Source organism: Polypterus senegalus, chromosome 10, assembly GCF_016835505.1.
Source record: "Polypterus senegalus isolate Bchr_013 chromosome 10, ASM1683550v1, whole genome shotgun sequence".
In the NCBI taxonomy this organism is placed as follows: domain Eukaryota; kingdom Metazoa; phylum Chordata; class Cladistia; order Polypteriformes; family Polypteridae; genus Polypterus; species Polypterus senegalus.
Genome location: NC_053163.1, coordinates 80,739,200 through 80,754,580, shown reverse-complemented (window position 1 = coordinate 80,754,580; position 15,381 = coordinate 80,739,200). Strand labels below are relative to the sequence as shown.

Genomic DNA, 15,381 nt, shown 5'->3' with positions numbered 1-15,381 from the left:
AGCACTGGAGCATGAGAGAGATGCTGTAAAGAATGATGTCTATGGAGGAATCAAAAAAAAAATTAACTTTCTGACACTAAAAGGCTAGGCAACCATTTGCAAGGGTTCTTCTTAGGGAGAAGTTAGGATAAGGAGTTTAACGAATTGCCACAGTATATCCTGGCTAATTTTGAGTGTCACCTAACCCTAAACTGGAGGATCCAGGACAGTGCTGATTTTTATGGGTGAGGGACTGGGTTGATGGGCAGAAAGTCAGTCATTGCCGCTCACCTTAAAGGTGGTAACAAAGTGTCACAGTCTGGGTGGACTAGGGCCTATCTTATGTAGTGCTACAAAGGCCACTGGATGAAGGGAATACACCAGGGCAAAGTCAAAGTGCTTTTTGGTGTCCCTGCATCCCAATCAATTTACTCCAACCCAATAAATAATTCCATAGAGTGAATGGAAATAGCCTTATTCCTGAACTTAAAACTGTCTCAGGCCAGAGACATAATGAATCTGGGCCTAGGAAGAGATTGACGGGAAAGGTTTCACTTGTAAGAGAAACAAAAGGTGTTTTCGCACTGCAGGAACTATGTTTTCATAATCCAACAAATTCCTTTACGATGTAGGCCCTGATCCACTTGTGGTTCCTCGCCACTTTCACGTGTTGCATTCCCACCATACAATAGGAACTGCAATCTCTATGCAAAACATGTGACATGCAAAGAAGAGTGATGTGGTGTGAAGTGCGGCACAATCAGGAGTTCACAAGGGATGATAGTGACATCACAGGAAAGATTATTTCTTCAGTGCAGTGCTTGAGATGGCAAACCAGAGTGGCAGCTATGAAGAGTGATGTGGTGCAAAGTGTGGCAGTCTATCTTCACCGATAACTCTCTGAAGTCCAAAGTATTGACAGATTTGTAAGATGGCACCAGTGCTTTTGGTCACTTAATCAGCACTAATCATTGCCCAGTTCTCACACATGGTATGTCCTGGTTGAGGAAAAAGTGCATACCCTGGAGTAGGAGCTAAAACAAGTACTCGGAACTTCAAATTACCCAAATGGAAATGATACGAAAGTTCCTGAGTTTCTAAAAAGTCTCTAGTTCCTGAAAAAAGTTCCAGTAGTGAGAAAGCTCTTAAATTGTCAGTGTAGAGAAAGAAGGAAGGGGGAGAAAATCTTTCCAATCAGTAGACAGGGATTCAAGTGCTATAATAGCTAGGCTGAATGAGGTGGGTCGATTTCTGTTGTTTTTTATGGCTTTATTTCTTCCATTATACTTTGTGTCCTGCTCTGTTTATCTCCAATGTGTATATTTTATTAATTGAAATAAAAGTTCCACTTCTGAGACATTTACTCTTTCTAAAATACACTATATTGATGTTTGGCCCTGTATGAGTGTGTGAGGGTGTATTCACCTCTGTATTGGACTGGCATGTATTCTTGCCAGTTTAGTCTGGCATTTAGGGTAGCCCCCACATTCCTTAAACTGCATTAATTAATGAAGAGAATGGATGGATGGATTTTTTTCCTATCACACTCTTTTAGTTTATGAAGTATAATCTCATATTTAGGGTGTAATGTGCATACAATTGGTTATTTTTTTATTTAAAAATGATAATGTAAGGTTTTGGCTTTCTGGACTTTGTGATCACTCACTATTTTTATAAATCAGATTCAGTGTTTGAGTAAAGTACCATAACTTTACTAAAAACAATTAGTGATTGTACATTATTTCTTTCTTCTTTACCTTCCTCGAACATTTAATTATGAAAACACGGGAGAGTCACATATCTTAAATCCATAAAATAAATTATTCCAGTTGTGTTAAGGCAAAAATCTTGAAAGATTATTTGCTTTTATTGCATTTTTGTGACTTAAAATGTGAAGAATCAGTAATGGACAAATGTGTTTAACATAAATTGTTCAGAAGAGGAATTGCTTCCACCTCTGGCTTGTAGGCCTGGGATGTAATGCAAGTGCCGAGGGCTTGCAATTTCATCTTCTACACGATCTATAGCTCCTAGGGACTCATCCTTCCTCCCTGTGGAGAGTTATTTCAAACAGTTGAGATTTACTTTTTTAAGAAAGTCATTTATATTGTAAAGCTGAAACTGCAAAGCAGGGCAAAATAGCTACTATCATTTGGCTGGGTTACTTTATGCTTGTAACAGTCTCTTTTATGTCTGTTTGCAACAATGGTACATGCATATGCTGCTGCCAAGCTTTGATCATCTTCCTTACTCTATCGAAAAGCATTTGTCTACGAATATTTTAGCATTATTTACACTCTATTAATATTAGCATAATACTTATGATTTCAGCCATATCTGTTTCATTCCTCGAAGCACATACCGCATTAAAGATAAAGAGTCAGTCCAAAGCTTCTTCAAGTAGAGTCTCAAGAACAACTGGCATCTTCAAAGTGCTTTGAAATAGAAACAATTTGCATTTGCAGCCAAAAGCCAAAGCAATGCAATATTTGAAAATTAGGAATTGGAAAAAAATATGTATAACTTCAAGTTAATAATTCTGTTAACACTATAATAAGGCTATCTTTTATTTGCAATGAATACAATTTAGGTCATGTTGGATTGGGATGAGAGTATGCTGTTCATTAGTGAAACACTGCGCATTGCATAATAGTAGTACAACCATTTTTGCAGTTTGTTTGCTAGCAAGAATTAAAGACTTGCTTATTATTCAAGAAGATACCTGTGCATGGTAGAACACATGTTTATACTGCATAACTTAATTAGAAAAAGAAAAAGAAATATCTTAGAGACACAGATAAAGTTCAGGAAATGTTTGTTTCTGAACAATATAAACAAGTGTGAGCTGACAAGAAAGTTTGAAATATGCTATTGGGAATCACATACGTATATTTAAAAGTACTCAGACCCCAAATAAACAGTTGGTTCAACTTGACACCTATGGTAAATATGTCCATCTACTGTACGCTTAGCTTGTTTCATAATTCTGAAGGACTTTTTAAAAAAGTATGACTACTCCACAATCTTGGTTTAAGCATCTTTGATAATTTATACATAGATGATTTAGGAATATGGGTGTCAAAGTAGTGCAAGGTGCTCCTACAAATGCCAGCAGCACAGTCTCAGTTTCATGGCTAGTTAGTGCCTGTGTTAATTTAGCATTTTCTTCATGTTTTTATGTGGACCTACTCCCACCACCACAAGACAAAAATGGACCAATAAGAGTCATTGTCTTTGTATATATGTGTATGTAGTCCATTCCAAGGTAATTTTATAATGGTCTAGACTCCCTTGTAAGGCATTTAGACTTGTATTGTTTCCTGATTGGTGCTGTTGGCTTAGGCTCCAGCCCCAAGATAATTTTGTAATGGTCTGGATCCCTTAAATTAAACAATAGTTATCGTGGAAAAAACCTTATGCCTTTCTATATTTCAAGTCCACCATCCCCAACCACAAAGAATTTACACCATTGGCCATGGACATAAACCAACAGAGTCTGGCCCTTTTACTCAGTTTTATTCTTATTATCAAGTTAAACTACAAGTACAAAGCCATCATATAAAACATTATATATTCAACACCCCTATCACTATCTTTAGTTTAAAAAATATTTACTATAATTTACAGTAAAAGAAGATTCGAGCCCCAATCCACAGAAGCATTTCTGAGAATTTTCCTCCATTCTGGTACTCAAGACATAAGCATATTTCAACTTGCCCTTCCTTTGATTAACATTTAAAGTGGCTGGCATCTTTTCCTTAACTAGAAGATCTTAAATGGCCTTCTTTTCTAATAATAACAATCCCTCTGGACAGGCAGGGCATAAAGCAGCAATCATTGGCTTCCTTCCTCCTATCAGTGAGCTTAAACCACCATCAACCATCTGTCTAGCTTCTACAGTACAAACGGAGTCTTAAACTCTGCAGACCTTAACATGAAAAGAGCATCTCCATTAGGCTGTAGCATTCCGTCAGTGAATTAGCAGTCTGCTTTCTATGGCATCATTACAGATTGCAGTATTTTAAAAATTAGACAAACTGCTACCGTTTCCTGCTTTGAAGTGGTCACTGCTGGATGACACTGTTGAGTCCAATCACTCTGCAGGAAGAAATTTAGTCAGGAGACATACAGCTTTCTCAATAGTCTAAGCATTCTAGTTGGCAGCCTCCATGACCCAAATTTAGAAATAACAAACCTACTATTGGGTCACACTTCACATAACTGAACACAATCTAAATGTATAAGAAGTGCTAGAAATGGAGAGTAGACAGAGTATCACTATGTGATTTAATGATTTCTTCCCATGCTTAAAAAAGTTTTGAGATTTACAAAAAAAGTTTCAAATAAATCCTTCTCACCCTCCCTCAGTTAGAAACATTTTTCTGAAAAAGGAATTTGTTGTGCCGTAGAAAGCAAAACCTTTCTTTGGGGAACATATAAAAAATGGTGGCCTGGAAACAGTTGGAAACATTGAACAAATGCTTAAAAAGAAACATTATTTTCTTATAGTGTCATTTCTAATAGGATAAAGGAAAGCATTTCCACAAAGTCAGAATATATTAAGAACTATTTTTTGAACCTGAGTTGTCTTTTCTAGGTTCTGTTTTCTCTATCCCACTTCTTAAAGTCATAAATGTTAGGTTAAAGGTCCAATTTATCAGAGGAGAGGATTAATTTCCCCTTGGGATTAATAAAGTATCTATCTATCTATCTATCTATCTATCTATCTATCTATCTATCTATCTATCTATCTATCTATCTATCTATCTATCTATCTATCTAATAGCGAATCCGGGACTAATAATAATCAGTAACAGCACAGCTCAAGATTATTCAGGTGGTACTCATCGCTACTCAAACAAACCTGTGGCACTGAAGACCAGTCAGCTTGGCTGGGTCTCCTTAACATGTTCATTTGGGCTTCTTTTATGGAATTCGACTGCTACCAAAAGTCAATGTTTGAGTACCAGTTATTGTGTAAGTGCAACTTACATTTTGAACACATTTTACAAGTTCTATTTTTTGCACGAGTGATGCAAAAATGGCAAGTGTTTTGTAATCACATGATTTTTGGCAATGCTCTTGCGGAGCATTACTGACAAAATTCTTTCAGAGCGAAAGCAATGAGGCAAGAGTGGGACTTTGTTCCTCTTAGCCAATAGGAGTAGTCGATCTCAAATAATTTTGTCAGTGATGCTGTGCAAGAACACAGTGTTCTTTAGCTGTATACAACTAAAATGATACTATGAAGGGCTGAGATTTGAGGTGTTGGCACTGGAGATGCTTACTTTATTTTATTTTATAATACAATGGTGCAAGTTGTTCTAGCTTAACTTGTCTGTGTTTGGTTGTTTTATCCTTTATTAAAGAAATGATCACAAAAAATGCTAGGATAAAGGTTGACTCCCAACTAGATAATGTGAGTGATGGTAGATGGTAGGTATGTCCGTGAGTATACCCAGTGATAGACATGCATCCCACTCGGAACTAATGCCTGACTTATCTCTGCCCGGATGTGCTCCTAATCAGCCCCAAATCCATAGGCTGGTAAATAAAATCTTGATAATACTATTTCCACCATTATTTTCTTGCTTGTATAAACTTCTAAATTAAAAGAAAGAGGAAAGGTGTAGAGATTTAAATCAATTTTTTTTTAATGTTTGGGTAATGATTCTAGCAGTTTAATGGGAAACACACTGCATGCGATGTCTCCTGAAAAGGTGGACCTTTTAGGAAAATGTAACAGCTAATAACAAAAAACTTACAAAAAAATATAATTTTGCGTTTAGATTATTTTCTTTTCTCCTTAAAATAATAACATAAAAGAAATATTAAAAAATAGGACACACATTCTGCACACACTTAGAAAGACAGAAATACACACACAAACTTAAAGAATAAACATTTTCTACTACTGTAAATGAAGCCCATTATCCTTTTACCTTCATTAAAACTGTGACACATGTTTTGGACAGGGGTGTCATTCTTTTATATGCTGGTAATGTTTACTTAATGAAAAGGGAATTATTAAGGCCATACAGGCCTGAAGTATATCACCCAATACTTCTGACCTTGGGTGGCATGGTGACGCAGTGGTAGTGCTGCTGCCTCGCAGTAAGGAGACCTGGGTTCACTTCCCGGGTCCTCCCTGCATGGAGTTTGCATGTTCTCCCCGTGTCTGTGTGGGTTGCCTCCGGGTGCTCTGGTTTCCTCCCACAGTCCAAAGACATGCAGGTTAGGTGAAATGGCGATCCTAAATTGTCCCTAGTGTGTGCTTGGTTTGTGTGTGTGCCCTGCGGTGGGCTGGCACCCTGCCTGGAGTTTGTTTCCTGCCTTGCGCCCTGTGTTGGCTGGGATTGGCTCCAGCAGACCCCCGTGACCCTGTAGTGGATGGATGGACTTCTGACTTTCTAATAAGGGAGTGTGGTCAAGAACCACCTGGTCATATGCAGCAAAGTTCAGATACTTTGCCTGACCGTGTTATTGAAGTTCATGGCTGTGCTTTGCTTTCACCTACACCACATGGGCTTTTTCTAGGTGCGCTTTTCTTTCTTTCTTTTCTTAATAGAAATAATCTGCTCACTGTCATTATAATAATCTGAAGCACGTCTATTGCTGGATAATGTGGACAAAAATATCAAAGTGGTAAAAAATAAAATGCAAATAAGGGATACGGTGCTGAATATACTATTTACACTACATTAGCCTTTAGCACTAGGATAACATGAAATTATAATGTTTTATTTTATTCTACATACCCATTTCAATTTCTGGAATCCCTGTACACGACTGAAACAAATTGCTCATGTAGGGATTTAAGCAGCAACAGCAGTACTTCTGCCTACCCATTAAAATAACTAAAAAGAAAATCAGAGCCTCTTCCACTTTACAACTTCAGGCTGTAATGCTTACAGTAAAGAGAGAAATAACTTTCTCAAAAAGCATAACGCATGTGATGCTGCTGTCACACTTGTAATGTGACAGTTTCACCCAGGGCGATGCTGGGCAAATCTGTGAGTAAAGTCATATACAGTACATTTAAACTCGGCACAGTCGTGCTTGACTAACGAGTTGCAGCAAAAAAGGCCATTTGGCTCAAAGACTTGTCCATTTACTACTTGTATTTATGCATTTGTCCAATTAACTAACAAATCACAGATACAATTCAAATGTTCTTATATTTGATTGATCAACCACTAGCAGATTAAATGCAGTAAATTGGGGTTGGGGGTTGTACTGGTTATCTTTGTTTTTGTAGCCTGTGATGCTTGTTTTACTTTGTATATTGTGCATCAGAAAAGCCAAGTCTGTCCTTAAAAATGCTGTGGGTTATTCCTATGATATAAAATAACAGTACATTCTCTCTGTGTAAAGATATTCCAAACTGAATAAGTCCTTCATTAAAAACAGTCATTAACTATGTCTCCAAATTTCAAGAAACAAAAATCGAATTGAGCATCAGCTCTTGTTTGTGACAGAGTGGCAAGAAAGGAAAAGAAAGTCCTCTGCTCATATATTTTCATTTACTTTTACAATGGCAATTGAAATTTCTTCATTTGGGACATTTTGCTGCTGTTGAATCAAGCATCAGCACTGGTAAGTGGGTGGGTTGGTGACTTCTTTTCTCTGAAGAAGGCTCTCTCTGGAAATGTCTAGGAGTTGAAGTTGGTCAAAGAGAAATGCCTTTAAATGTATTACTTACTGTATGTGGTACAGGCGGTATAATTAATTATCCACGTACAAGATATCATCTAGTCTGAGATCTTTTTTTAGTGGTATGTTTTAGTGAAGTTCTTCTGTATGAAGTTTGTAATCAAGAAGGACATAAGGGAAAATAAATATCAAGATAAGGGGGGAAAACACAACATGCATGGTATCAAAGGATTATTGGCAGTGAGAGATGACCAGGAGATGAATGGAAGGCAAGAAATCCTGGAGAAAAGTGATATAGACAAAATGAGACTGAGACTGAGTAACCAAACAGATTGAAGTTAGAAACCACCAAAACCAAAGAAACAAACCTAACATAAGGGCCTACTTGAATTAGAAACTATCACCAAACTGGACAAATTATTTTTGTATCCAAAAGATAAGCCAGGTATGCAAGTGGCGCCATATTTGTAGAAACTTCCCAGAACGTTACAAGCTAGACCACCACAGTTACTGATCACATCAGACAGCATTGCACTAATGTGGGAAAACAATGGTATTAAAACGTTTTATTGCACGAAAACACTAAACAAATGACAGATTCAGAAACTGGGGTCATCAAAACTGTAAATAATTTATATGCATATATTTACATGTATATTACAGACTCCACTCCTTGAAGAGAAAAATGGGAGGAGTAAAATCCAATTAGACTCCACCCTTTTGATTTTTTTTTCTTGCAGCAATGGATACTTGGAGCTTGGGACATGTATTATAAAATGTGTCTGTTCTGCATGACACTGTTCAGAAATATGAAATACTATCAATTTTGTTTGCAGATTTCATATCCATATAGTATGTAAGTAATCTTTTGTGATAAGTGAGAATATTCTAATATATAATTGATTATATATTTCATGGAACATTCCATTGATGTCCCGCCAACAAGTATTTCGCATTTCAACTGATAGCACTGTACAACTGCAGAAACATCACCACCAAACTGCTCTAAACTTATGTCAAGTATTTTAATGCCCTACTGCAGGTAAGGCTGCACTTTATCACAGGGCCAGGCCACATTTTCACAGTTATAAGGTTGAACTCTTCTAACATTTTCATATTGAATTATTCAACACAGGTATTTTTGCCTGAACACTTCAATCTTCAGCTTTCATGTAGAATAAAATTTGAGCAGCCTGTATATATAAAGGTGTTATGTTACATGCTGTACAATTTTAAGTTACTTTATGAGCTTTTTAGCAACTTTTTAAGAAAAGCTTTGCCTTCCTGTTTAAATCATCTGTTCCCTGGCATGCAGGGTATGGAATTATAATCTGTCTTCAAGGGAATATAGATATTTGTCTGTAATACAAAAAATATGAATATCACAGCAAATATCAGACATTAGTCTTGATAATTTTGAGTGAATACCAGCAGATGTTTTGTCTGATACTTTATTTATAAAGGTAAACGACAAGATTGTAATTTAAAGTAGTTCTGTAAGAGAAGGAGAATTATCATGTTCATAAAAATTATAGCAGGGTAAACCAATAGGTGTCTTCAGCAAAAATGATCATAAACACTTAAAGTTGTGCATGACATATTAATCGACCCCAGGGGCTCACACATTCTAATGGGATATGAGGGATCAAAGTTGCTCCTATTTACAAAACTTTGAAAAATGGGGATCGGTAATATAGGCATGTGGAGTGTTCGTTTATGCCATTTCAGTATAATATAATATACTGAATATATATTTTCTAGGTTTACAACATGATATGATATACAATATGATATAATATTTCAAAATCACTAAGTACAAGAATGATGTTATTTTTGATTCTTGGACCTTTACTAGGAATCTAGCCATTTATGGACCTCAATCAATAGGTGAAAAATGACAGATTTCTATTACAATCAAGAATATAAAGACTTTAAATGTTTAAATTGAAGCACACTTTTTAAATATTTCAAATATCTGATGCAACTATTCTTTTTTATTACGTACTTCTATCTCATGAAGTAAATCATTATATTTCTTATTAATATCCCGAATCAGGACGGGTTACACTCAAACATTTTCTTTCTTTCTTTCTTTCTTTCTTGTTTATTTAACAAATGTCATAAAATGAGATTTTAAGCACCCTCTTTTAACTGATATACTACAACACAAGAAAAAACTAATTCTCCTTCACTTTGGTACCTCACTAGTTTATACAGAAAGTAAAATGAACTACTTTAGAAAGTCTTCTTGGATTTTCAACCTTCAATGGGATGATTTTCCTCCTAATGTATTCACTTTTGTGATGTGCAGATACTTGTGTTTTAAGTATATTTTTCAAAAGCTTGTATTTCCCTAAAGTGACACTCATTGCATGAAGATGACTCTTTAAACGTTTACACAGAGTATTCTGTGCTTCGGTAGCTGATTGCATGGCACATGGTGTTGCAGTGGTTTCTTAGCACTACAGCTGCACTGATCCATTATCCTGTCTTTGAATCCCATTTGCTGTCTCTGTGGAGTCTGCATGTCCTTCCTAGTGACTCAGTGGATCTTGCTGTGGGTACTCGGGTTTACCTCCAATATGAGCATTAAATGGTGACAGTACATTGGTGCTTGTGCTTCTCAGACCTACTTAATCTAGTTCAGTGTCATGGGGGGGTCAAACTATGATACAACCACTGGAAACAAGGCAGGAATCATCACTGAACAGGTCCATTGTAGAGCCCCGACCCACACAAACACACACACTTGGCACTCACATGGGGCCAATTTAAAACTACTGGTTGGGCTGACTGGCACTTATTGTATAAGAAAGCCAGTGCATCTGGAGAAAGCACCCAGTGACAAGAGAGGCACATTGAAACACCATGTGGACAATGACCCACTGTGGAATTCAGACACCTGATATTGTATCTGTGAGGGAGCAGCACTATCCACTGTGTAATTGTGCTGCCCTAATAATACTTATTATATTAATAATGAATTAATATTTTGATTTCTTTAGTGTTTAGGGTATATTTTATGAAAGCTAGTTTTTTTCCACAGGGATGAAGACCATTTACCTAATTTTTCTGTTGAACAGTTCTATGAATCTTTAATAGAATAAGATCTATGGAGACCTTGTGTCTGTCTAAATATAATGTTAGGAATATTTTTATTCATTTTTATGCTACATCTCGTAAACTTGTGGTTTGATCTGTAATGTTTTATGCTTTCTTATGTAAGTTACTACTGTTCTTTTTATAGTGCTCTAGTTGTTTTATAGATTTATTTGTGATAATTAAGATTGATATCCTGTATAAAGTTTGAGAGAATTTGTTTCGTTTGATTGTCTTGCAGCATGTGTTGGAGTCATCCTTGTTTTTGACTAGCTATTAATATTAAATCTTTACCACTATTGCAGTACTTCATTGTAATATTCAGACAAATGTTTCCAGCAGTTCTTCCTCAATGCAGATGCAGGTGTTTTTTGGTACAAGATGCTTTTCTTCTACTAAGGCTGCCATTGTACAGAAGTGCTGTGTTTTAAAATCTTCCTAGTGTGTGTGTCCCCATTTTATGAGGATTCCCACACATTTCCGTTGTGTAATTCCTCAGTGTCAGATATCAAGAAGGACGTGTTTAATGGAACCTTTACCAGTTTTCCAACCAAGAAGCCACATGGATAGTCTTAGTGTGGCGTGCAGTTAGCAAGACCACTCAACTTTAAACATTTTAAATGTTTGTACAGATGAATTTTCACAAGTCGTTTTAATAATATTTTTCTTTTCTCTTTACCTCCTTAGATAACCGTCGTGTCGGCTTGGAAAGGTCTCGATCACGGCACAACGGGCATTCATTGGGCTTGTGATACAACCCTTCATGCCCAAGAGCCAAAGACACAGAGACGGAGTAGAAGAGCATTTGGAATGAATAACCTACAAAAATATTTTTGCTTTGTTTTTACTTTTTTATTGATTACAAAAATAAAAAATGGATTGAAGATACAGTATAAATTAGACTTATTGGAGAAACAATTAAACAGACTTTTCAACAGGTGCTCTATTCGAGCCTGCCTTACCAAGTGCATTTTTATTTTTTCAAAACTTGCATGAGTGCTTCAAAGACATATGCATATTTTATAGTTTCTGTACTGTAACTTGGGGTAATAGTCAAAATATTTCATATTAAACTCCTTGATGCTGTACAAATGCAAAGATGTTTCCAATTTAAAATGACTGCTGTCAGCTTATTCTGCTGTGGTTGATCTGAATGTGGAAGAGCTGTACTTTTCAGCTGCTTTCTACTCTTAGTCTAAGGGGCTAATTCAAAATGCATAAAATACCACAGGATAACACAGTACAGTATTCACATCATATTGATCTTTGTGACCATTTGTTACAGGAAACATTACAGGCCTTGCCACATTTCTGTACAAATCATTTAGGATGCTGTAATCTTATCAGGGAAATGTATAGTTCATATAAGCTTTTATGTGAAGATGTACTTTAAATATTTCAGCTTCATTAACATCTTTGGACTTGGTCGACAACTTAGTATGAAAGTAAGGATGTTGCATTAGTCATTTATAATTATCATAAAACAAGGGCAACTGTCTAGTAGTTTTTAAAATCATATAATCAAAGGTAAATCCTGTCAGAGATGATTTGTTCCTTTCTGTCGTCATTTTGTTGTTTCTTTTTTTAGTTGAGAAACTAGACAGTCTTAAATGTTTAAACATATAGATGACATCTGAAAGAGTCCCATGAATTGTCATTTCCCACATTAATTAATGATCAGTACACATAGATATACTCACATCAGCCCATGAGAGAGGTTTCATTTGCAGGATAGGTTCATTATGTGGTGAGTCATTTGCGACTTAAAGTATCCTCAAAGCATTAAAACGGCTTAGTAAATGCTTATGAACATGCAGGCTTTACAGCTTGCGTATGAGATCTGTCATCTTGTAAATTACCGTGCACCCAAACTGACAATATTCTCTGACTCCTTTAATAGGCTTTATTTTCACACTTAATTTTCTTGTTACTTCTTCCTAGATTAAATTAAAAAAAAAAAACAAGCCACACTTTTTTGTGTACAGTAGAAAATCAGGAATCTTGTTTTCCTGGAATTATTATACACACAGAAGATTGCCTGTTATTTGCAAGGTGTTTTAGGTTACACAACAATTTAGAGCTGCACGTATTGTGAAAGATGGCTGAGTTCTTGCAAAGCCTTAATCAATTTGGCACATGTTTAATATTAGTGCACACAAACTTAACACTTTTTAAATGGCTAAATATCTTCTCTTTGTCATTCCTAAATTGTCTTACTCTCTGAAACTGATTGTTGGTTCAACGTTATTACTACAGACGTTCGATACCTGACTACAAGTCAAGAAATGTTCAAAGATTTTAGAGTGGCAGGCAACACTAACTTTGGATGTGTTCACTGTTAAAAAAAATCTCCATTTAATTACATGTAGCTTAGAAAGATAAAGGAAGAGATTATTCATGGATTGTGATGAACAAAACAGGGAGGTTTCGATTCAACATAAAATTTCATTTGGCTGGTGATTCCTCAAAAAGTAAAACTCACCAAAGAGATTTTTTGAGGTTTCTGCAGAGAAGTGAAGAGTGTATTTTAAAAGTGTGACAGGCTGTCACTTTGTGTAGAAATGAACATCCTTTTTTTTTTCTACTGAATTTGAAAAGCATACGACACTTACACAATGAGACAACTTTGTCAACTATATTGATCGTTAACTAGGAAAAACGTGGACCGCTGGTCGTTAAAGAAAGTTGGTTCAGACTCTTATGAAACACAGTACCCCAGATCACTCTGGTGAGAGTGCTGCCCTAATGGTATCTATGATGCATTTACGATGAAAACAATCAATCATTCGGCCTGTGCAATGTGCTTCACTGTCAGCAGATTTTTCCACTTTTCTTTTCCTGTCTTGCGTGGCCACACCACCTGAAGCCTAAATATGTGGCATGGGTAGCCCACACCTCCAATTCAAGCGTCAAGTAAGGCGTATTCTTCATAAGCGCTCAGTTAAGACCAAGATCAAGTTTCAAGGTGCAGTGCTTTGTGAGTTTTCATGTGACACATGGACAACCCTTAGCATATACATTCTTCATAATAAGTTCCTTAAATTGTGTCAGCACACAGACAGATCTACTTGTATTTTTCACTGTTTCAGGTACATATTCTGTTTTATTTTTTTTTAATAGTGCTATTTAGTATGGTATTGCTAGTAGAAAACCTAAAATATTAATAATTTTCTTAAAATGTTTTCCATTTCCACCACTCAAAGGAGAATCTCCATAGGATGATAGAATTTTTAAAATGTTACCTGCCATGTTCATTTTATTTCTTTCAAAATTTTGGTTGATATTATTGTGATCATACCAATTATTATTCATACCACAATTACTGGTTTATAAGATGGCGTCACTTGTAATGAAATTTTGCAATAAAAGGAAAGCAAATATACCTCAAAACGGATTTTTTTCGAGGAATTCTGTTACAACTGCAGTCTGAGCTCGTTTGATTCACCACACGACATGAACGTACAATGTTATTCTAAATCCCCAGTGAAAGTGCTTATGATAAGTGAAATATTTTTTGATAAATGAAAAGTTTTGCTTTGTTTTCAAAAACAAGAAAAACATACTTGTTATCTCTTACACAGTTTACATTGATCTGCTGTGACTAATAAGGGAAATGATTGCTGTCATCTTTAAAGAGATGTGTATGGCTTGTAGAGCACCTAGCTGAACATGTTATCGAGCCCAGGAACTTCACCTTTGATTTTCTGATTCCTCCTCCTGAGTAGTCACACAGATAGAAGTCCACACATATGTTTTCTTTTCTCTTTTTTTTCCTTCAGAATCAAGTTATAACAGAACGTGTTAATGCAAAATCAAGTCAGCAGCACATTAAACATAGAAGGACAGGCACACTTACTAAGTGAATGTGGGGAAAAAAATTACTACTAGTGTGTTAACAGATAAATAAATATTTGTGAAGGATGTCACAAATTGCACCGCTTTTCTGAAGATGTCCAAAGGCCTGTCAGCTATTTCTTTTTTTTATTATTATTATTATTGTTGACAGGGGTCTTAAAAACACTTTATATTTGTAACATCGATTTTATTTTGTATTTGAAACACTTTGAGAAAATGTTTGTGCACTGTACTGAGTAGAGTATTAAATTATACAACTAAATAACCACTTTGGTTTTATAATTTTAATTAAACATGAAAGGTATGTCATTTGTTGTGAGGATATTTAATTTCTGTTATGTTAAAGACTGTGATGTCACACAGAACCTTGAAGAACAGAGAACTTTAAACATTCTATTTTAATGAATCCAATGTTTTCCTCCATATGCAGTGACTTTGCATTTCTTCTGTTATGTTACTTTGAAATATACCTTTTAAATGAACCATCCATTGTCTTTTCTTATCTTCCAATTGCACAGCTGTCTTCCCCTCTCTTCAGCATGATGGATCAAAAGAAAGAGAGCAGATGACAATTTAGATCAGAGTCCATTTATGAAGATATTAATGGATCCATAAGGTGTTAATGAACTCATGGGAAGCATCTATATTTAAAATCTCACCTTTCATTTGCTAACACAATGGATTGTGTGTGTTATAAATAGCATGAATTAGTGTCTTACTTTGTCATTTTGGGCAGGTAGGTAGAAAAAAAAAAACTGGGAAAATGACGCCAATTTTAGGGAGAATATAGCCTGC

The 15,381-nt window shown here is 35.8% G+C and overlaps 1 protein-coding gene across 8 annotated transcripts in view; it reads left to right on the top strand.

Annotated features, from left to right (window-relative positions):
• Positions 1-15,068, top strand: part of diaph2 (diaphanous-related formin 2) — a 1,278,655-nt gene extending 1,263,587 nt beyond the window's left edge. For all 8 annotated transcript variants that reach the window (XM_039766010.1, XM_039766009.1, XM_039766012.1 and 5 more), the window contains one exon: positions 11,419-15,068. In XM_039766010.1, the coding sequence (XP_039621944.1) occupies positions 11,419-11,483 (65 nt within the window). In that variant the 3' untranslated portion in view covers positions 11,484-15,068. The remainder of the gene's footprint in view (positions 1-11,418) is intronic.
• Positions 15,069-15,381: the final 313 nt, after the last annotated feature.